At 42.4% G+C, this 23167-nt stretch overlaps 2 protein-coding genes across 2 annotated transcripts; both read right to left on the bottom strand.

Annotated features, from left to right (window-relative positions):
- Positions 1-1594: 1594 nt before the first annotated feature.
- Positions 1595-7983, bottom strand: rgs9bp (regulator of G protein signaling 9 binding protein; the record flags this gene model as incomplete). Its single annotated transcript, XM_080793786.1, has 3 exons — positions 1595-1998; positions 2522-2828; positions 7918-7983. The coding sequence occupies 3 exons, from the start codon at positions 7981-7983 to the stop codon at positions 1595-1597; spliced, it is 777 nt and encodes a 258-aa protein (XP_080649912.1).
- A 3406-nt stretch (positions 7984-11389) lies between these two features.
- Positions 11390-22520, bottom strand: LOC308336424 (kinesin-like protein KIF20A; the record flags this gene model as incomplete). Its single annotated transcript, XM_080793787.1, has 18 exons — positions 11390-11623; positions 12487-12606; positions 12751-12821; positions 12998-13136; positions 13693-13858; positions 14565-14704; positions 15112-15267; positions 15803-15968; positions 16455-16604; positions 17417-17479; positions 17576-17687; positions 17962-18138; positions 19263-19293; positions 19519-19694; positions 20275-20413; positions 20718-20837; positions 20932-21027; positions 22503-22520. 18 exons carry the CDS (start codon positions 22518-22520, stop codon positions 11390-11392), a joined length of 2274 nt encoding a protein of 757 aa, XP_080649913.1.
- Positions 22521-23167: the final 647 nt, after the last annotated feature.

Below are 23167 nucleotides of genomic sequence, written 5' to 3' on the forward strand. Positions count from 1 at the left end.
GGATTGTAATTCCAGAGGGGTTCTAAACCAAGATATTGATCTACTAGTGGGTTATAGACAGTTTTTGAAAATAATGTAATCATAAGGAGATTCTTTGTAGTAAGATGTTTACACTTGATTTATACACTTGCCATTGCCATTTTCTAAATGAATAAAACATAAATAAATACCCTAATCATCAATAATAGGAAATATATAATAGTCACATGCCAGAGTTACTTGTACGCTTGTAATTACAATTAATTTTGCCCTCAACTGTATTTCCGAGAATAAATAAAGGTGATGATGATTTCAGTATGTAGATTATTTACAAAGAATATAATAAGCTTCCAGAAAGATAAAGATGAAAATAAAATAAAATGTAAGGAGTCATTGGAAGAGGACATTCTCCATCCTACACTGGACTAGAGTGAAACTAAAAGGCAGTAAAACCCACATCTTCCCAACATCAACACAACAGTGTTTTTCTGACAATTGTAAATGACAAGGAATGTATAAAGAACCTGTTTACAAAATGTCTCTGTCTTTTAAAGAAGCATAAAACAAAGTTTACATATTAGGGGAAAGTATTTTTCCTCCATTGTACAATGTGGACATGACATTTCCATGTCATTAATTGCATGTTGTTTATTTGGTTTTGTCAGTTCATTTGACAAAAGCAGGATATGGCAGCTTTGGAATGTTGTCCATGTTTGACAGAAAAATAGTCATGTGCCAGGGCATGTTTTCACGCAGGTGTGTGTATGTACACAGCATATGTTTATACCATATCTGCACAGTAAAGTCCCTTAGTGTTAATTTAACTCTGAAGAGTGTACAAATGGAACCATTTGGTTCCATCGAACACATGACCTTGTGGTCGAGTGCTCTACCGACTGAGCTACCCGGCAACAGAGTTTTGATTGATTGATTGAAATATTTATTAACAGTTTGTAGAATTCCAGTAAATTTCAAGCACAAACTCAATACAAAGACTGTTAACTGTGAGTGGACGACCCAATTAAGCATTACACTTGTTTACAACAGTCTCTATGCACATACGCTCTTTTTGGAAATAACTCTTCCTACTTCCGGGCCTCTTCCGACTTCCTTCACAGCGGTTACCGATGATACTAAATGAGATGATACTCAAATTTCAAGTACCCGGCCATAACGCTGAGAGTGTGCACTTTCAGAGTTACACACCTGTACGGGGCCATTTGGAACCCATTCAGGTGAGTAGCAGAGTGTTTCCAGTGAGCCAACATGCACACCCTGACTCTGTTTGACCAGAATGGAACATAGCCTTCATTAGTATCATTGGTAACATCCTGTGAAGTAAGTCGGAAGAGGCCCGGACCCGCCTTACCATGTGTCTGGTTGGCTCCTGGGCAGGCATAGTCTTACTGAGGTTAGGGTTAGGTTTAGGTATAGTTTTACTGATTTAACTATAGCAAAGGCTATTGGCCCTAATCACAGTGGGGTTTCCTTAGAACTGAGGTGAGATCCATAATAACACGGCCCAGAAGTAGGAAGAGTCATTTCCAGAATGGTGTATGTGCAATAGACCCTATATTAACACAACAGCTTTGACTGTGTGCAACAAGGTTGCCCTCTACGTGAAGAAGACAATGCCGAGAATCAGAGTGGCGGACAACACCACGACGGCAGAAAGCATCATAACCATGTAGTTACGACTGGGCTGATGCTGGGCGCTGCAGGACCCCGACTGTTCCTCCTCCTCCTCCTCTTCCAGCTCCGCCTCCCCCTTCTCCGAGAGGAGGAGCCCCAGAGAGACACTGTCCGTGGTGGACTGGTCGACGAACAGCGGCCCGCGGGACTCCACCGCCCAGCGAAGCACATTCACCTTCGACTCCATGTCCTCGATCATGCGGTCCACCTGGCCGATCTCCTGCTCCATGGCGCCACGCTCCTTCCCCTCCAGGCCCTCGTCGGGCGCTGTGGTCTGGTTCAGGTTCGACAGGCTGAGAGCTCGCGCTGCCACCTCACTGCCGCCCCCTGCATGGCGAGAATGCACATGTCAGAGAACAGGGGTCATCATTATGTCCGTACACTACACGGACATGTGTCCGTGGTTAGACTTGGCCTCGTCCGTTGGCCAAATTCTATAGATTCTGTTTTTACATACCATTATAATGTTCTTATTTTGATCATAAGACCCAATTAACGAAAGTCGAAATAATATGTACTGTATACACTGATTTACTACGACACTATGTAACAGATTTGGAGTCCATTGGTAGAGTGGTTCTCAAACGACCCCCCCACAACTCTGAGAGTGCGCAAATGGCACAATGGAACCAATAAATGGAATCCATAATAATCACCTGTACATTGAAACTATACAAACCACAGGATGCCCGGTCAACAAAAGAACCTGGAATCTGTCTAATAACATGCTATTTTTTAACGTATAGCTTTTACTGGTTAAAAGCCAAATAAAAGTCTACAAAAATAAATAATAATAACCTTTGCCTAAGCCTGCAAGGTCGTCCAGGCTAGGGCATGTGCTCTTGCTTACCTTCCAGGCCTGTCTGCACGCGGTCAGCGGCGTTGGCCATAGAAAAGATGTCGCCCATGTTGAAGACTTTGCACATGTCAGCGTGGAGCAGCTCGAGGCTGGAAGAGAAGGCCACCCACAGGAGATCCAACTCCTTGCGCTCATCCTCGGGCAGGCTCTTGTCGCGGAGACGAGACGTCAGGTGCTGGCAGCAGGCATCGGCCAACTTCTGGGCCTTTTCCCGCGTTTGTCGCAACTCGTCCCGAAGCTGTAAGCTGTCCACACTGGTGCCGACGCACGAGGCCAAGTGCCGGTAACATGCCACCACCTGTATGTGGAATGACAGAAAGGGAGAGACTTACACCCAACCGGACTATAACTGGGGCTACAAATGAAAGAAAACTAAATGTCAGATTATTTTTGTGGGCCATAAAATGGCATGGTGAAGGTCTTTCCATCACTATGGGTTTTCATTTAATTTGTCTGAATAGATAGTGGATGGAGATGGCTACTCTCTTTCATCAGCTATAGACCAGTGAAGGCAATGGAAACTCTCTTTGATGTGATGGACACACTCCACTCTGACCTAGCCTCACTGGTTCCAGACGAATCGGGTTGGCTCGTCACCACTTCGGCCCTGAAGTCCTCCCACAATTGAGAGTGGACAGAATGAATCTGCCTGGGGCAATATGCATTGCAAAGGCAGATGAAGGCTGGTTATGCGAGGCTACGTCTGACCTGCCATTTTAGGTTGATGTGCCATTGAAAATGTTGGGACATATTAGCTTTCGCCCCAGCTACCCATGCTACATGGTGAAAGAGTAGCTTATTTATTTAGTTATTAGCGTGGCACCATCAAGGTCCTGCACCAACCTTCCTACAGTACCGGTATATGTTTTTTTCCCTCCTGCTGTCTGGGAAGTCATAATAGTGTACAGGAGAATCTGTGCTAAATCCTACACACTGTTAATGTAAGGGACATCAATAGACTTCAACACACGCACGCCCGCCCGCACGCACGCACGCACACACACACACACACACACACACACACACACACTTAAGAAAATGCATATGCCCCTATTGCATATGCAATAGGGGCGGGTGAAGTGTGGCTGATGATGTTCTGCATACCAGCACAATCTACAGCTTTACTAGGCCTACAATGATCTCCATAATGAATGTTAATAGATCTGACTCAGTTAACCACTTAATCCGACTTCACACGGTTCAACGGTTCAAGCGTCTATACTTTATTGTTACTTGTGTACAGGTACATAAGAGTCAAACCTATTTTGGTTTGGCTTCCTTCAGACAATTCAGCAGTATTTAACAATAATTTAACTAGTGTAAAATGAAACCAATGAAACCAAATGGACCCATTAAGGGGCCTTTTGTTTTCATTTCTCGAGAGTTAAAGATCTACTGTATAAGGGTCCATTTGGTTACCAACTCTCCATTATTTAGCTGGGGACCACCTGGAACCCCCTCAAGGACCTTGAGAACCACAGGTCTAAATGAAAGCCTTAAGGTGGTTTTTCGGAAAACCGATGGAGAAACGCCGCAAAAAATCTGAAAAACGCGCCCCAGTGTGTGGAGACCTTTAACCCTACAAAACTAAACCTGGGTGAATATCTGGGACTATTATTGGTCCGGCAGCCGAGGTGACGGGTGGGAACTTTGGTATATAGTCTTTTTTATTGGCCTAAAATATTGTCTATATACATTCATTCATGAATCCACTTGCTGACCGGCTGTTGGTATTGGGCAATTTTTTTATAGGGGTTTCTTGTGACCCTACCATTAACATCCTATGGCAGGCAAAAATGACAAAAAATTTCAAACTTTCCTTTTGCTTTAAGTAGCATGTAAATGTCAAACTAGGGGATTTTCATGATTCCAAATCCATTGACGTCATAGAAGGTAGGTTTGTTTCCCTGCCCACAACCCTGTTTTTTTTTCATGCAATGAAATAAAACTAACTGTGAGAAATAAATCTGAATTCTATTATGTTTTGTTTTACAATAAAGTCATTTTAGAGTAGTCATGACTTGCGACGGAAGTGAGTCAGTCAGATGGCGTGTTGCACAGTATTTTGTATTTCATGTTTGGTAGGCTACAGTACAATTTACAATGACAATTTAGGCATTTAGCAGACGCTCTTAATCCATTAAGCAAGAACAAAAAGCATGGCAATACATCACATACATAAAAAGTAGTTATCATGAAACATGCGTAAGCTAAGAAAGTAACTGTGGAATATCTATATAATGAAACTATACATATAAACTATACATACTATACTATACTACTGTACTGTATAATATAAAGTGCTATGACTACATAAAATGCAATTCTAGTGCTGTCTACGTAACATGCTATAAGTCTGTATCTAAGTCTACATAAAGTGCTTATCTAAGGGGCTAGGGCAAGTGCTACGGGCCATGATGGAGTCTGAAAAAGTGGGTTTTCAGACTACGGCGGAAGATTGGGAGTGAGGCTGCAGTTCTGATTGTAATGGGAAGTTCATTCCATAGTTTTGGGGCCAGAAGGGAGTTTTTAGTGAAGGTAAAGTGGTCTAGTGGAGCAGCAATACTTGTTGTGGTCTTTCTATTCTAGTATTCTTTATCTTTGTCACTTTGTCAATGATTAAGACACCGCAGCAGTAGTTGGACTGTGTGCTGTAAGTTATATGGAGCTGGCTTGTGTGTGTGTGTGTGTGTGTGTGTGTGTGTGTGTGTGTGTGTGTGTGTGTGTCTGGTTGGAATAACGTGTTCCTTCCACGCGCTACGTCCAACCAGGGAAACTCCCCCTGTCAGGTGTAAAGGAGCAACTTGGACACTCAGGCATGAAGGAAGCATGAGTTCAAGTCCGTTGCCCTCCCCTTGTCCCCCATATATGGGGACTAGGTTGGTGTGTAGCCCAGGATCACAGGATCACATTAGATGATTGACACAGGGGTGAAAAATGGGTTACAAAATCGTGGGATAAAAAATATATATAAAAAAAAGCGTCTAGGGTCTAAGCTAACAAAGATAATGTGAGTAGCCTTTCCACTAGATCGGATTAAACACATTTATACAACTCAATAATCGTGGCTACGTATTTTGGCAGCGTCGCTTCCCGACAAATAACGCAGGCTACGTTTTTTGTCGGGAAACAGTTTTAAGCTTTCAGGCCCAATAAGTCCATTATACACACACTTATAACACTTTACTCTGTGTTTCAAGAGCTACAGTATCTCTTCCTCAGGCAGCGATTAACAGGTCTAGCAGGGCTTAGCCCTGGAGGATTAGACGGTGTGGGTTTGATACAGATCTGATGCAGATTTGTTATGACAAAATATTAGCCATAAATAATCTGATTAACATCAATCTATTTTTAAATGACCCGTTACGAAGGCTTTCACCTATATATATATAAAATATAGAGACAACAACGCTATAGCTCCATGTACAGTATGGAGACAACAGCAATATCCAGCGCTGACATCATATATGGATATACAGTACACGCCTGGCATCGTCATGGTGATATGTACTCAGTTGGCTGGCATCGGCATCATGACACGCTGCATGTTTTCTTTTCATTTCCTGAAAAATGAACATTTTGGAGTTATGAGGTTTCCTCCCGACAGCAGAGATATGTTTCACTAGATGCGTGTCACACTAGATGCGTGTCACACGCATCTAGTGAAACATATCTCTGCTGTCGGGAGGAAACCTCATAACTCCAAAATGTTCATTTTAGTATAGTATGTTTTAGTCGACGAAATCTATTTTGACGGGCCTTGACTGATTTGACTCTTAGTTGCAGGCTGAAAATAGCCCATCTACACAAGCTCAGAAGATCGGCTATTTTCAGACCCGAGTGAAATGACTCTCCTCCCACTAGTCCCTCCCCATCATTTAGTCTAGTTTGTATTTGTTGACAAAATAGTTAATATATTTAGTTCTTATTTCATTTATGATTTTTATTGAGTTTTCAACAGTGGAAAAAGGACGACAAAAGAATAATTGTCATAATTTTAGTCCACATAAACAACTATGCCAGCAGCCACATAGACTTGGCACTTGGCGTTTCCGCCCTACAGGCCTACTTAGAGGGAGATGCACTGGACCTCTGGATATCTTTTCAGTCAAAGTGCTTTTTCACCCACAGGGTATAGTTCTTTTGTATTCTTCCTCACATTTACACTCCACACGCCCCAAACTCTTCTCCCTTCTGGCTCCAAAACTATGGAATGCACTTCCCATTGCAATCAGAACTGCAGATCCGCTCCCAATTCTCCACCGCAGTCTGAAAACGCACCTCTTCAGACTCCATCTTAGACCATAGCACTTGCCGTAGTACTTGACCTAGCCTCGACCTCCTACAGGCGTACTATTTTTTGTATTTCTGGAAAGATGATCACAAGGGAGTTCGGAGTTGTATTTGTAAACTCAATAAGCTCAAATTCGAACCTGCTGGCTCATTATTGTGCCATATATTTTCGTCGCCATGTTTTCAGCATTGTTACCCTAATAAAGGAATTATTTGAAAAGCAGACATACTGAAAGCAAGCACGGACATATTTATTGTCTTAACACATTCTGGACGGGAACCCATTTTGGTGTTTTATCTAAGCATTATGTTATATTTTAGCTATTGAAAAATAGCAGATCTACAAGCTACGAGCTTGTAGGTCTGCCATTTTTGAAAAATCGTGAAAATGAGGCACAAATCTTTGAATATATATTCTTTCAGAAGACTTCTTTTTTTTTTTTTTACGTCAGGCCTAAATGGTATCTATTGTTTTCTAATCAAGATATCCTATGGAGGAGATGGAGCGTGTCACCAGCTTCAAAATTCTGGGGGTCCACATATCAGAAGACCTTTCCTGGACTCCTCTCCTGCCTCTGGGAAAATGTTACCGCTGTACCATCGGAAAATACTACTCGGAAATACCATCGGAAATACTACTGTATTACACCTTGGTATGGAAACTGTACTGTCTGTCACAGAGCGGAAATCCCTGAAGAGGGTGGTGAAAATGGTGCAGCGTATTGTAGGCTCTTCATTGCCATCAATTGAGTGCATTTGAGTGCCATGGGCTACACTACAGATGACCTCAAGACCTCGACCACCATATATCCACAAACAGCTTATTCTGTCATTCTCTTGAACTCTTTAAACGCAAGGGATAGTCCCACTACTACTATAACTACTACTACTACTACTACTACTACTAACATTATTATGATTGCACTTTGTACTGCATTGGATTGATGCCAACAGGTTAATTACGTTGTACGTGTGTTCAATGACAAAATAAAATGCATCCATCCATCCATCCTATGGCAAATGCATTGACAAATACCCCAACAATATTATATAAAAAGTCTTAAATAATTAAAACGGAACTTGGGGCAGCTCACCTTAATCAAGGAATATACGTCGGCAGTCTCTTCTGCGCCCACCTTGTTGTTACCGAGTGAGGGCATGAGGGCTGACGGACCAGAGCCCCGGGCTCTGTCACTTCACTGCGGCTGGCCCCGGCTCCACTTCCCTTCGGTCCCGAGGCCACACATGTTGCTTTATAGAACACTCCTCTCTCTCTGACGACCCTAATGAGAGGCAGAGAACATATCCCTCCGAACCAAAAACAAAAGAAAAGAAAAAGCAACTATAAGTTGCAAACTTTGTAATAAACTAATGTATTGCGTCCGCCAAAGAAAGAGTGATAGTAATCCCCACGGTTGACCCCTTTGCACTGACGCAGACGACAAGGGTGCACGGCTAATCTCATTAACTTTCACTGAGAGCGGCAGCATCCCACTGGCAGAGCAGCTGTTCTCCACCACAATGGCCCCGTCACCGACTAACGAAGAGGCTGGGTCTAACTAACCCCGTTATCCCCCCCCCCCCCCCCCCAACACGATACGCTGTCACATCCCGCTTCGCTCTACTGTAAGTCAGTCCATTCACTACTGAATACTAATCAAACATCAGTATTTTATGACCAAATCAAAATAAGTGAATGGTAAACCAATGTGACGTTTCACATTGGTTTGCCAACAATGCAGGCTTTGAATTACGGTATTATAAAATAGACTTCTATAATATGGAGTACAATATTGGTTAATAGGGTAATAATAACCACGCATGCACTTAGTGAGTCTGTAGACAGCACCTTTGTCCTGTCAGGGTCCTTGAGCTCTTAGTCCTTAGTTAGGTCCTTATAGTTTTATTTCCCCCCAGGATCTACGTAATGGATGGGTTCCTTTGACCAGGTTCATGTGAGGTCCACATGCAGCGCATCAGCCATGAATGAATGCCCTTACGTGACTCTTCAATGGGCTTCATATGCATGGGAGAACTGAAAAGAAAATGGCGGATTCAGGCCGTCTTGGGAGCAGGGCATGAAAATAAATAAAAATGGCAGCAGCTGCATGTTGTGGCCTGGTAGGGCACGCACACACGCACACACACACACACACACACGCACACACACAAATTAATGCATTTCTGGCAAAACGGTTCCAAACCCTGGTTAAGATTAAAATTGTTGGCATCCGGGTGACACAGGGGTCAAGTTCCTACACCAGTGGAAACTGGGTTTCGTTTTTTTACGTGGTGCATACGGCTTGGCCAGGCACGCCGCACTCCAACATACACAATATAATAGACTCCGTTTCTGCAGAAAATATGGTTGATATAGAAAGATAGACCATCCCGAAAATGGTTCACAAATCCTACAAATGATCTCCTAAGTGAGCGAGATCTGCCACACGGCTCCCACTTAGGAGACACCTTTTGTATGCCATTTGTGTACCATTTTGCCTCTAGTGGCTACAATTGGGATGGCCCATCTTTCTAAGTATTTGGCAACACCCACAGGTTGGTCGACTGGTTCAACAGGGAGCAGAACTGGGAGGGATAGCGTTGTCCCCTGCCTCGTAAAGCCCTCCCTGTCAAACTCCTCACTGCAGGGGCCGATGACTTAAATCTGTGTATCCTGGAGGATCATTATTATCAGGATAATTCACAGTAAACCATTTGGCCTTGAGAGTCTCTCGTCTCGTACAAGATCCTCATAGGATACACACAGAGTCAGCAAAGGGAGGGCTTAAAAGGTATAGTATACTAAGTGTAGTATGTTTGTTCAGTAGCAGGAGTCAATAGGGTAGTATGTGCTTGACATCATCGTACCTGGAAGCTATGCAGGAACACCCACTGAGTGGCAAAAGAAACTACTTTCTGGCCTTGACGTCCCATTCATCCAAACAGAAATGTCCTGTCTGATTGCATTAAACAATGTTAAACTCACCAACATTGCAGCTGTACGAAAAGCTTGAATTATCCTCTATCTGCAAAGTTTTTGTTTCATGAAAATCCACCAAAGAAACATTATGCAGCAGCATTTGATTATTTTTCTGTCAGAGTTTGGAAGTGCTTGTTTTCAATAACATTTTGCCACTCAGTCTAGAGGAGTGTCCTGATGGGAAATTCATGCATGTGCATACTCTATAAACAGGAAATACATTTTCTGGTTGGGAACTTGGGATACCAATTTCATCCAGGAGCACGAATTCTTACAAAGTATATATTTTCTTCCGTTTATTAAAGAGTTGGCAAACAGACACCCCTGCTACTGAACACTACGGATGAGCATCGAGGAACCAGTATTGGTTCTGTGACATTTGGAACCGTTTCTTAATCACACCGTCACTGCTGGTATGAGGACATCATGTCTGCTATACAATTACAATACTGGTGGTGCTCAAACTTTTACATTTTAGGGACGACCATAACTTTGAGTCGAGAGTGTACAAATTGAACCAAACGGACTCATTTGTACATGACTCCCAGATTTGCAGACCCGCAAGGGTCCATTTGGAACCCCTTTAGGAATTGTAATCGGACCATCCCAACCCTACCTTCAATGTGTGCAGAAGACCACTATCCCTCCCAGTTCTGCTCCCTGGTGTGAACAGTCAACAGTCCAGTAGGTGTCACTGCAGCAACGGACTGTCCCATGTCAGCTCCAACCTGCCAAAATGTCCAATGGCAGTGACAGACATTAGGCCTACTGTCTATATATGGGGGAATTGGCATAGTATACGGTATATGGACTAAATTGCACTAAATTGAAAATGAGGCACAACATTTTTTTAAGAAACTAAACTATAAAAGTTGATAAAGAAGTTAACTCTAATAAAGTACAGGCCAGAAAATAAACTTAACTACAATACATTTTACACACCATGAGGTCAAGTGAAAACCATGTACTGAGTTTAGTCAGGGTCAAGTCAGGGTGGTGGGATCCGAATGTTTCTTTTGGTTCCGTGTCATTTATGGATTTTTTTGTGGGATGTCTCTCTCAAAGCATAGCAGCAGGAGGTCCGAGAGCATCATTTGTATACTTCATACCCATTCATTACAATGGTGGGTCTTCGCTCTACTGAAGTCACTGGCAATGTTGCAAATACTTTTTGAGAGCTTTGTGAGTGCACATAAAACTATCCACACTGTTGACTTGAAGGGACCCTAGTACAGGTATATCTTGCACAAGGGCACTTGAAGGGCACTAGTGTGTAGTGTTGAATTTTGTGGAGGCAGAATGCGCTTTAAGTCAAATTCTTTGAGTCCAACCCCATGTACAGTACATGCTATTCATAAACCCATAAAAAAGTGAAACGTTAGTTTTCCAAACTAATGAAACGTCTACAATTTTATGAAAAGTGTTTTATTTTAAAAAAAATTACATTAAATTACATAAGAAAAGCATCCCAGAAATTGCCTTTTCTGAGGTAAAAGTGCAAACTTAAAAATGTTATTAAAAAGAGAAAACAAAAAGGGTGGTGGTGGGGGGGGGGTGATAGAAGAAAAGGGGTTCCAATTCCTGATCTAGTTGCTGAGCTTCTTGGTTGATCGTTGGCTGACCGTCTTCCTGAGCGTTCGGCCGATTGCACCCTTCCGCGGGGACGTGACCGAGAGCTTGAGGTTGGCCAGCAGGCCTCGCTTGGGCTTGGGCGGCACCACGACAATCTCGCTGGACCGCCTGGCGATCTCCTGCTTCAAGGACGCGATCTCCTTGTCCTGGTCACCGTTCATCAGCAGCAGATTGTCCGTATGTTTGGCCTTCGGGTGAAAAACAGAAAGCCCACGCTCAAAAATCAAGATTCAGACAAACCTTGTCTAGGTGGAATATATAATTGTATCATCAACTTCTTTATTCCATGTACTGCAATCTTCTATTGATCTTCTCTTGATTTTTTTCAAATTTCAGAAGGAAGGTAACCAATTTCACCGTTACACCGCCAGGCTGGACGACGGAGGAGGAGAGGAGACAGAAAGGAGTGTATTGCGATCTACCTACAGTACCACGTAGGCCAAGACCACAAATTGGTACTGTACCATCTGGGTGGACAAATTCTAGTTTAGATTTCATTTCCTATACATCCCTGGATTACTTTTGTATATGATAGACCTGGCTGACCGGTAGCTAAGTATGGACTGCCATTTCTTTCATTATATCCTCTCCCTGGGGTGTGTTCTGGACTACTGGCCATGCACCCATAGTTACCAGTAATAAGCTACCACATCATGTTGACCGATTCCCAAGGGCTACCCAATCCTTGTTTTCATTCCACACCAGTGGTTTTCAACTAGTGGTCCGGGGATCAACAGTGGTCCATGATGGAGCTAAATGGAGCGTTAGTAACCAAATGGTACCTTTTAAATCTTTATCGTGTAAAATGAAACCGGGCAGTCTGGTGGTCCATGGCTCAAATGCCGAATAAATAACGGACCTTGATATAAAAAGAACCTGTTCAACACTAAATACCTTCAATAAATGACAAACTCACGTCACAAACACGTCACACGCAACGTCTTGTAGATCACCTATTTTATGTGAATATAAGCCGCATGCAGAAAAAATGGATCCTAGGTTTTAAGCTGGTGAAACTTGGTGTGGTTCAGACAAAACTATGTCACTTCACCTGTTCGTCCACCTTCATCTGCAGAGCCTCTGCTTTGGCCGATTCATCCGCAACGGTACTTCTGACCAGCTGAAGCGATTCATTCAGAGTTGCCAGTTGTTTCTCCAGAGACACAATCAGCTGGAAGACAAATATGCCCACGATTACGTGCAGAATCTGAGCTACAATAAAAAGGCAACCAATTACGGTTGAAGGGCTCGGATATCTCAGAAGGAGCCTTAAAAGGAGACCAACCCGTTTAAGCAATTCAAATTGTCCTTTTACCTTTTGTTTATCCACACACATGTCCTCCACTGCACATTTCTCCATATAGAGCCGTTTGTGTCGCTCTGCATCTGTGAAGACAAAATTGTGGGAATTTTGAGAAACGAAATAAATGTTCTTGTGGATGTTAGCACTTTCAATCTGGCGTCCCCATTTTCAGGTCTTATAGGTGTGTGTGTGTGTGTGTGTGTGAGAGATATGTTTAACAGCCGGCACATGGTTTAAGACAGTCCTACTACATGCAAACCTGCTTCCTCCCTCTGTGTAGCCTGCTGGGTGCCGTTCTCCGTTTGGCAGGACGCGTCCAGTGCTGGAATTGGAGGCTGCCCTGTCCTGGACATTGACAACTGGTTCGACTCCAACTGGCTCACCTTACGTGTCAGGGTCTACAGAGACAGCATGTTGGCTACGTTTTATTCAACATTGGAAAAGACAAAACATGAGGATATTGGCCAAATCATTTAGTAGATTGTCAACCGGTCATTTGTCAGTGCCTTCAGTATCCAAACTCTGGCACTGACGCATGCATAGTGATAATTGTTTATCACACACACCTATAGCCGTATTTGACAAAGACTGAGAATGACAGAATGAGAAAATAGCATTTAAGCAATACTTTAGTTGAATAGATCATAATGTATGGCAGTGAGGAACAAAAAATGTTTCTCTTTTCTTATACTGTACATATTTTCCCTTACGATTTCCTTTTTTTGCATAAAACTTAATATCTGTACGTCTTTAATTGTTCTGATGAATTGAAAATGGGGGACCCTGATGTAAACAAGTCTTAGTGCTTAAGTTTTTGTATTGACCTGTACTTTCGTTGAACTAGGTGAATAGAAATGAGGCTGGCCATGAGATGAATAGAAATGAGGCTGGCTATGAGATGAATAGAAATGAGGCTGGCTATGAGATGAATAGAAATGCATGTGTGTGAAGTACCTCCACTTTTTCCTGTTCATCAATGAACTCATCGACAGGCACGTAGTGGTCTTCAATGCGGTTCATAGCCGACTGGTAGGCGTGCTCTTTGACCGCATCCCTATAGAGCTCAAAGGTCTGATCCATCCTCTCCTGATAGATCTCCTTCAGCTCCGCCATTTTACGTCTAACAACAATGTATAAGTCAGAAAGCAGGATCGTGACAGTGTAGAACTTCAGCCTAAAGCCTCAGAAACATTGGAAGAAGTACACCAACATCATCCTTCAGGATGAATAACCGTAGTACGTCATCATAATAAAAGTGTTGTCACAACAAGATGTTTTTCCCCCATGCTATGTTGGGTGCAGATCTCCAATTCAGAGCCTTGCTCAAGGACACTTCGACACCAACTCTGGGGGAGCCCAATGTTCGAAATCCGATCACTCTACCCCTGAGCCACTGCCACCCCCAATCTCCGAATGCTTCATAGACTGGAACTACACCTCCCGAAAAACGAGAAAGGAAAATATATTTTAAAATAAGTTTACATTTTATATTACAATCTCCATTTCTGATAAGCAGCAAACTACAGTATGCTTCGATTATTTAGCTTTATTATATCATTTAGAACTGTAAAGACGAAACAGAAGCGGGGAGGACCGCGTCAAAGCTGCTTAATCCTCTGATCGTTTTCAGAGATTCCGCGCTCCAGACCGGAAGCATTTCAAAATTGTGGGAGGCAACAGTCTGGCCACACGAGACCATCATTAAACAGACCAATATAGACGTTTCTCTCCCCAACATGTACAAGGTACAGTCTATCCACAAAACATTACAGATTGAGATTGCGAGAATTTCCCCAGTGGTCACCGCCGCTAAGGAGAGCATGTACCTGTGGAGGTCTTCACTTTCCATCATCAGCTTCAACATGGCATCCCCCATTTCCCTGCGAATTTCAATCTCCTGCACCAGGTTTTTTCTCCGTTCTGCCATTAGTTTTGTTCGCAGATTTTCAGATGTTATCAGAAGATCCTAGGAATGGCACAGGACATTTTAAAACATTTATTGGAAGGTGCGGTGCGTGTCATAAGATAGGTAAAAGGTAAAATGTTGCACTTTTCTTTGTCCTTCGTTCCAGGGCTGACTGTGGTCTCAAAAACAAGGAAAACTGGGAGAAAAATTAAATTAACTAAGTATAGAGTATACAATGATGTGAAAGAAGTGAGAATAATGATGAATTTGTATTTATGCTGGTTTGAAAAACAAATATGTAGTTCACCCAAACAATATCAGTTACACTTACACACCCCAAGAAGCGTTGAATGTTTTGGAACATTCCTCCCAAGTCGATAATTGAATGACTGGGTGGCTGCTCAGTAGGAGAGTCATCTATTGACCGATAAACAATTTGTCTCAGGAATGCGACACTAGACCCGTACCTCCTGGGGCAGGATGGACATGTCCACCTCGTCCTCTTCATCCAGCAGCTCGTCGTCAGACGGGGGACACTCCATCCTCAGCAGAGGCTTGCCATCCCGACCCACCAGACAAGGAGCCAGGGACTCCAGTGACACGGCTAGAGGCACCTGGACCACCTGCGGACAACATCAAACATTAGCATAATTATACACCTCATCCTAACCGCAGAGTTATTCACATGAACACAACTGACCATTCTTTTTTGTCAAATAGGTTTAATTAAGAACATATTACAAAATGTAATAGAAGTTGCATAATGCATGCACCCAGCTTTGAGGGTCTGTGTGAACACAAACATTGGCTGATGATTGGCTGATCATCCCATAGCGATGATTTGATTGGCCGAGCAAAGTACATATTGAAGAGAAAAGTGAGGGCAGAAAAGGGAAGACGCCAAAAGTGATTGGCCAGAATGACATTTGTGATGATTTGATTGGCTGAGCACGGAATGTGATGTATGACGATAAGAGGGCTCACCTCACTTCCAAAACAAAAATACCCATACTCCCACCCATACTGTTCAGTGTGATCGTACATGAAGTGGAATGTTGCCATGGAACACCAAAAACGACAGTGACGATGATAGACCAGTGGTAACTCAAAAAATGTTTGGTTCAGGGCACCCCTGGCCAAAGGATGCAATAGTGTCACCTGACTGGCAATGGCAGAGAACTTCATCACATTCAGAGTCTCATCATAGGTGGAAGCACACGGTTCGATGTTCACGATCATCGATGTTCTTCCGTTCCCACAGAAAGTGTTCTGGAAGATCTTGGTCAGTTTGCTCTCTCTGAATGGAATGTAGCCGTTCTTCATCCTGGCACAAAATGGCAACGAGAGAAGTACATATCTTCACCAAAGCAAATACTACTAGACTCGTATACATTACCTGGAATGGCAATGTTAAATGACTTACTCGTCATTTTGGGATCAACAGACACACTCACCTCAACTGTGTTTGAAATAAGAAGGTATTTCTACCTTCTGGTGAGATTTACAGAGTACCCAGAACAGTACTCTACACAGAGTACTCTACTCTCTAGTAGAGTACTACTACAGACTAGTACATACAGAGTATTCACTTCACACCTGGTGACAAACTACTGTATGCATACAGTATTGTCAAAGATACAGATCATTAATTATTTAAGTGTATTTAGTACACATATAGTTTAGCCACCAGGATTGAATTAATTAAAACCTGGTAACAAGATGTACTATTAAACATACAGAGCCTAAATTGTAAAAAAATTCTAGAATGAAGCCAGCCAGTACAGTATGTTGAATTGAATGTCAGCTGTACCTGCCGTCAGTCTGGTTGTGGCGCAGTGCAGCGATGCACTTCCCCAGAGTGAAGAGAGAGTTATTGATGTTCCCCGCCTCTTTCAGTCTCTCTCCAAAGGTCTTGGCCTTGTTGCATCGTTCAGAGCCGGCTAGATCACACAGCGAGAACCTGAGGAACACAAGACTGTATTTATAGATCTGTAAAAAAATATTTTTTTAGTACAGACATACAAAAAAGGAGTGGACAATAATATTACCAGAAGCACATAAAGAGCTAGCCCTGAATGCCCACAACAGCTCTGCAACTCCTACGTGCCTGATGCATATAAGAGACAGCTGTCTCCTCGGTTTCTACTGTGTCTTACGCCTCGCAACGAGACAAGCTTGCGCCCTGCTTGGACCATGGGGGAGGAGGGCAGAAGACAGCCAGGGAGCAAGCTTGACTCGTCAAACGACGTGACTCCCATTGAAAATGCATTGCGAGCCGTGCAACATACAGAAGACACCGACGACTCAGGAGACAGCTGTCTCATATATGTGTCAGGCGCCTTAGTGTTCAAATGGAACCAAATATACCATTTGTACACTCTCAGAGTTATGGGGTCCTTGGAAATAAAACATCTGAGAACCACTTGTACTAGTGGACTCACAATGTGTCATGGTAAATCAGTGTCATACCTATTCTGAAAAAAACCTGGACATTCAGTAATTGTGTCGTGTGATGAAAATAAGATCATAATGGTATGTAAAAAAGAAAATCTAAATGTTGCCACGACAAGACCAAGTCCTTGCCACAGACGCATTTGTCTGTGTACAGACATTGATGACCCCTGAGCCTAGACTACACCAGACCGTTTCTGTGAAATGGACATCCGTTACAGTTTACTCTGTCTGCAACCTTGCAGGCAAACTTTACACAATGCAAAAAGACATTTTAAGTTTGTATTCAGTTTCATATTTGCACTGCAAAACCACACTCACTCTGAAATCCTCTCCACTGTGGCGCCATCTATCTTCATTAACTTCATGGTGAATATGCTATGACTTTAAGGACATTTGGAGAAAAGGAAATGGTGTCAGTGTTTGCACTCAGTCAATCTGGCATGAGAAAAGAAAACGAGACAAAAACTAATGATTTACCTTCTGCTAGATGACTGGTTCATCTTAGTGGATGCAGCACTTCGGTGTTTGTTTCCAAACCGAAGAAGTTTACAGGCTTCCTCCAGATTTTGGATGTTGATCCACTTTATATCTATGACACACACACACACAGACACACACACACACACACACACACACACACACACACACACACACACACACACACACACACACAAATGATACCTGCACATAGTTTGTCGGGTGGAAAACTGAAGTTACTTTTCAAGATAATAATTAAATAAAATAAGTCTGCACCACATTTCGAGCTTGTATATTTGCTACTTTTACCTGACAGCAACAACATAATAGAAATACATATAGGGCAACTCAACTTGAACATCCCTTGTTCTTTAATGTGCATGTACCTCTAACATAGGTGTGTCCAGTGCTGTCCTCGCACACACGCAGAGCTGCACGTCTGCTGGACCTCGAGAAAGATGGAGGCTGAAGCAGGTCATAGACGTACTCATTGTAGATTTCGTAGTACGCGACCCACAAGGCAAACTGGCTGCCATCCGGTTCTACAGGGGTGCTCCCCGACTCTACCAGACAGGAAGGGAGGGAGGAAAAGAACACGTTTAAACGGCATGGTGAAGCGTCCAAGACATTAAAAGGGAACTTTCAGATGTTCAACCTAAATATTGTTCTGATGTTGAGATCACGAATATTGTTTGGCAAAAATGACCCAATGTCTTCCCCACCGGAAAATGTTGACGTCTCGAAACGAAGACATCAGCCGTGTCATTGTTTCACAAAGTGGACAATGCGATTCAATTTGAGAGAATCGTTGGTTCAGTTTTACCATTTTTGCAGGTTGTTTTCAATGTCATTCATTAATAATGCACATACAATTTTTTTCCCCCTGGAAATAAAAACGTCTGGGTTTCCGAGGCTACATTGACTCCAATATAATACCTTTCTTGGTGGAATGATTATATATTCCGATATGTTCATGTTTTACATTTTATTTGTACCTTTCACAGACGGAGTCACAAACTGCTTCACAACAATAAAAAAAAAACAATAAAGCGAGGAGACAATGCAGTTTATCCTGGTGCAAAAGGAACCAAATCACAGAGCAGAAAACAGTGACCTTGGACAGTTTACAGAATGGCTTTGTACCAACAAAAGCTAAGGCATGCCTGCAGTCATTTCCATATTGTCTCCACACTGTTAGAAAGTGTGGTGAGAAATATAAAGAGCTTGTTGTGTTGGCACCCACTAACCCCGCTGCCTACCAGTTAAATTCTAATTCTATTTTTTTTTCCTGTCACGGCTTGTGAAATGAGCTCGTCAGCCAGTAGAGGGTGCCAATACTTCATTTAACCAACAGTAAGCACTAGAACCATACTGTCATGAGTCATCATCATGACACCTAAGACCTAATAGCCTAGATCAATAACACTAGCATATAATATATTATAAATACATGCCATACTATGCATACCACTGAAAAGCAGTATTTACCAGGTTTAATACAAAAGGCTATAGCCTAAGCAATTTGACTTGCTCAGTGTCAAGCTTTCACTCAAGCTCTGAATTTGTGTTATCCTTTTAGCAATCGTAAAAATCGTACCACTGTGCTATTTGCAAAGCATTAATAAAGTAATCAATCAATCAGGCTTTACATGACCTCTGTGGCTGAAAGTGAATTGCTGTGACCTACCCGTTTGATCGGAAGACGCAGACAGACTGACCTACCCGTTTGATCGGAAGACGCAGACAGACTGTTGATGGAGGATGATGAAGAGGACCGTGACCGACGTAACGAAAGTGTCGATGATGTACTACTCGTACGCTTACGTTCACCCTCCTAAAAAAAATAAAAAAAAAGGTTGGACAGAGAAAGAGCAGGTGTACCGTGGCCTTTCACGTGGCCTGATGAAAACCGTGGACTGAGTGCTTATCGGAAGTCATCTTGCCTCTTTGAGTATGGCGGCCTTGGTAACCCTCTCCTGTTTGACCTGGTCAGGTCCCAGTTTCTGGGCATCGCTCCCACGGTACGGCTTCAGGTCCATGCTCTCGTACTGGCGCCCTCGCATGTGCTGGAAGATGGCACTCAGTGCACGTGGCAGCAATCCAGGCTCTTTGGTGCTTCCTGAAGGACATTTCACATACAGTTACACAGTGACATTAAATTATGTCCTCCCCCCCAAAAAAATAAAATAAGTAGTATTCCAACTAGAGTATTTAAGAGTCAGACAAATATACTGATTAACATGCTGTACAAAACACACCTCAGGAGATAGTTGCAAGTAGACAAGGGCTTTTCAGCATTTAGCATCAACAAGAAATAATGACTTTAAGATTGATGTATGCAGTGACTCATCCCGATTAACTTGGATCTAATGGGGCTAACTTCAGGGGTCTTCAACAGGGGGACCGCCAAATCTTTGTGGGATCTCCTTTTTACATCAACCACATGAATCCCATCCCTATTCTGAGGAGAACTTTAGCCTGGTGAGCTTGTAGATCGGCTATTTTCGGCAAAGGAGGAGTGAAAAGTCAAGTCACGAACATGAATCCAACGTAACACTGACGTCAAACAACTCTATGAAGCGATCAATGAAATCTATGAAAGCATTTAATATGCAAGTGGTCGGGTGGCGGGGGGGTCCCCCGATTCATCCCTCTAAAACCTTGAAGACCCATGGGTCAGAAATTAACCAAAATCTTACCGTGGACGGTGTAGGATTTTCCCGAGTTCGTCACACCGTAGGTGAAGATCAAGGCGTTTTGCCCGTCCAGGTAGTCGGACACATGGCTCTTGATGGTGCCCTCAAAGAGGTCTGCTTGCTCCGTCTCGGGTCCAAAGATCTAACAGGACAGGAAATTCAAAACTGTACAGCAGGGGTCTTCAACAGGGGGTCTGGGACACCTATGGGGTCTTCTTCAGTTTAAGTCGTTAAATGTCTCAGTGAAAATACATTTAAAATGAATCCAGTAGTAGAAATCGGCCTCAGGTCTTCACTCGGCTCCCGACTTTCCAAGCATTGTTTCATCAGGTTTATACTAGCCTTGTTCTGTTTCATTCATCTGCAATTACTTCATCATGCACAACATATTATTAAGTTACAAATGCATGGCGTTATATAGAGATATAAGTGCATGTTGTCCTCACCTGAGAGAAGGTGAACTTGTGGTGTGGAAGGCCAATGCCTCTTTCACTGCTCTTCATGGTAGCAGAGCCCTTGGGTGCATGTAATACCACAGTCTGACTGTCCTCAGTCACCACACAGCTCTGAAAGGAACAAATTATAGAGGATTTTATCATCCATGTCTAAAGTGGATCTTGGACATAATCAACACTCAATTCTACTGTACATCTTTCTCACCTGATCCTCATTGTCAGAAAGCTCCTCCTTGGAGAAGGGTCGAACTCTCAGGTAGACTCTTAGGTTCTGCTGTTCAGCATCATCCAGAATTTCATTCTACAAAACAACAGTTCAAACAACACCATGTATTCACCCAAAACAAGACAATCATTACTAGGTCTTTGCTAGTCTGGGCTGGCTTAAACCTGAGGTAGATTCCAAAACGACTTCAAAATCCTGAAAAACTTCAAATATTTACTTTCAAGACAAGGTTCTCGTCTTTAAAGGTAAATCCCAAAAAGGGGTTCTCTTCCTTAATGTGTTGAGTGCAACATCTCAATGGATTGTCTGGTCTTTAAGATAGGATCAGTGTCCAAAATGTATTATAGTGCAAAATGTAAATAAGAAAAAATGCATACCTGCATTGAAATGCATCCGGTTGGTACATCATTAAACACAGACTGCAGTGTTTCACCAGTGTTGTCTTCAACAGTCAAATCAATTATGTCCATCTCTGCGTACAATATAAGTCAAAACGATGTTTAAAATGTATATGCTTTAACTTATGCTGACTAACACCACTGAAAGCCAACTGCAATGACTGACAGTCTGACACCGTTGAAAGCCAACTGCAAATGAAAACTAATGGAAAGCAGGTGAGCACTGAGCAGTAGGAGGTCAGGGACAACCAGCAATCAGCACAGAACCAATCAACCTTAAGGGGGGGTTCTAAAAAGTGGGGACCCTCAGGGTTCCCTGATGGGGTTCCAAATGGACCCTTATTGATCTGTATCACTGAGAGTACACTCCTTGATCCATTTGTAGACTCAGAGTTGATGGTGAGCCTTGAAATAAAAAGTGCATGGAGTCTGGAGACCATCATTTTATATTATTTAAAGGAGAGCCAATTTGTAGTGCTGTGTACATTTTGTCAAACTAAAGTGACATAAGATTAAAATGCTCTTTTACCAAATTAAAATATTACAAATGTTTTAAAGAATCTCAAAAAGCTTTTTTTTTTAAAATGTTTTTGCCATTTTATTTAAAAAAAATAGTTATCTTCCTACATTGATGTTGCTTACATCTCCAGCTCAAGTGGATGCTTGAATAATAGTCAGATGTATTTTGTTCTCTGACTGGGATTTTATATCAAATGTTAATTGGACTGCATTGAAATGTGCAAGTGCAATTTAAAATAGGGGTGTTTTCAAACTATACCTTTCCTTATCATTTAATGAGGTTGATGACTTCAAACTTCAATCACTGTACATTGGCCATCAGGCATTCTGCACCTTCCAGTGCTCCTGAAGAAAACGAGAGCAGACCAAGTAGCCTAGAGCCAACTCGGGTCCATTTTACAAAGAGTTAAAGTGGTTTGAAATTAGGGTAGGTAGGTCAGGTGTCCTTGCATACTGCACACAGCTGATGGTTTGGATACTTTGGAATGGATTCATTCAGCACTCCCACAAACGTTCTACAAGCTCGTATTGGCCAATATATTTTTCACACCAGGTGTTTTAAACAGTTTCCCAGAGTAGTTGGGTTGGATATAGTATACATATTTATGGCTTAATTGCAAAGTCCTCCCTTACACACATGCTGAGAACCATCGACTCTCAAAACATGGGACTTTGACAAGTTTTTAACATGGCTCATACTCTTGTGCACATTTCTACTAACGTAGAAACCAGAAAGACAGATTAGAAATACATTTCCAGGGGATGCATGACAGGCAGCCCCTTCTACTTCGTTACTCTGCAATGAGTTACATATCTAAATGGTTGACACCATTACCATGTTTAAAAACTGCTTGGTCAAAAGAGATTTTATGCAAGGTTTTCGCTGTATAGTTTTACACCTTCTGCATTTTTTACCAAGCAAATCATAAAAGTTTCCATCTTGGCTAAAACCCACACTGTTCTGTACAAACACATTTTCTAATGCCGGGTTACACTATCAAATTCTGGGTCTGTTGCAACCTTGTTTAAAGTGTCAAACAGTGATATGATGGCATTTTGCAACTGCATAGTTTCAATAGAGCAGCAACATCGAACGTGACTCGCTCACTATATAACAAAAAGTACAATTACTATATCATGCTCATAAAGTGCTCTGTGCTCAAAGTGCAATTAAAAACGTTTTGGTCCTAAGACCTTCGTCAGAGCTATATTCAAAGATGTTACAGAGACCAACATCAAAGCTTAATTAGTTCTCAAAGTGGCAGCCACTATTAATTTATGCTGGCTATTAAAATAGC

The sequence above is a fragment of the Protomyctophum bolini genome, assembly GCF_963924005.1.
Source record: "Protomyctophum bolini genome assembly, chromosome: 21".
Classification (NCBI taxonomy): Eukaryota; Metazoa; Chordata; class Actinopteri; order Myctophiformes; family Myctophidae; genus Protomyctophum; species Protomyctophum bolini.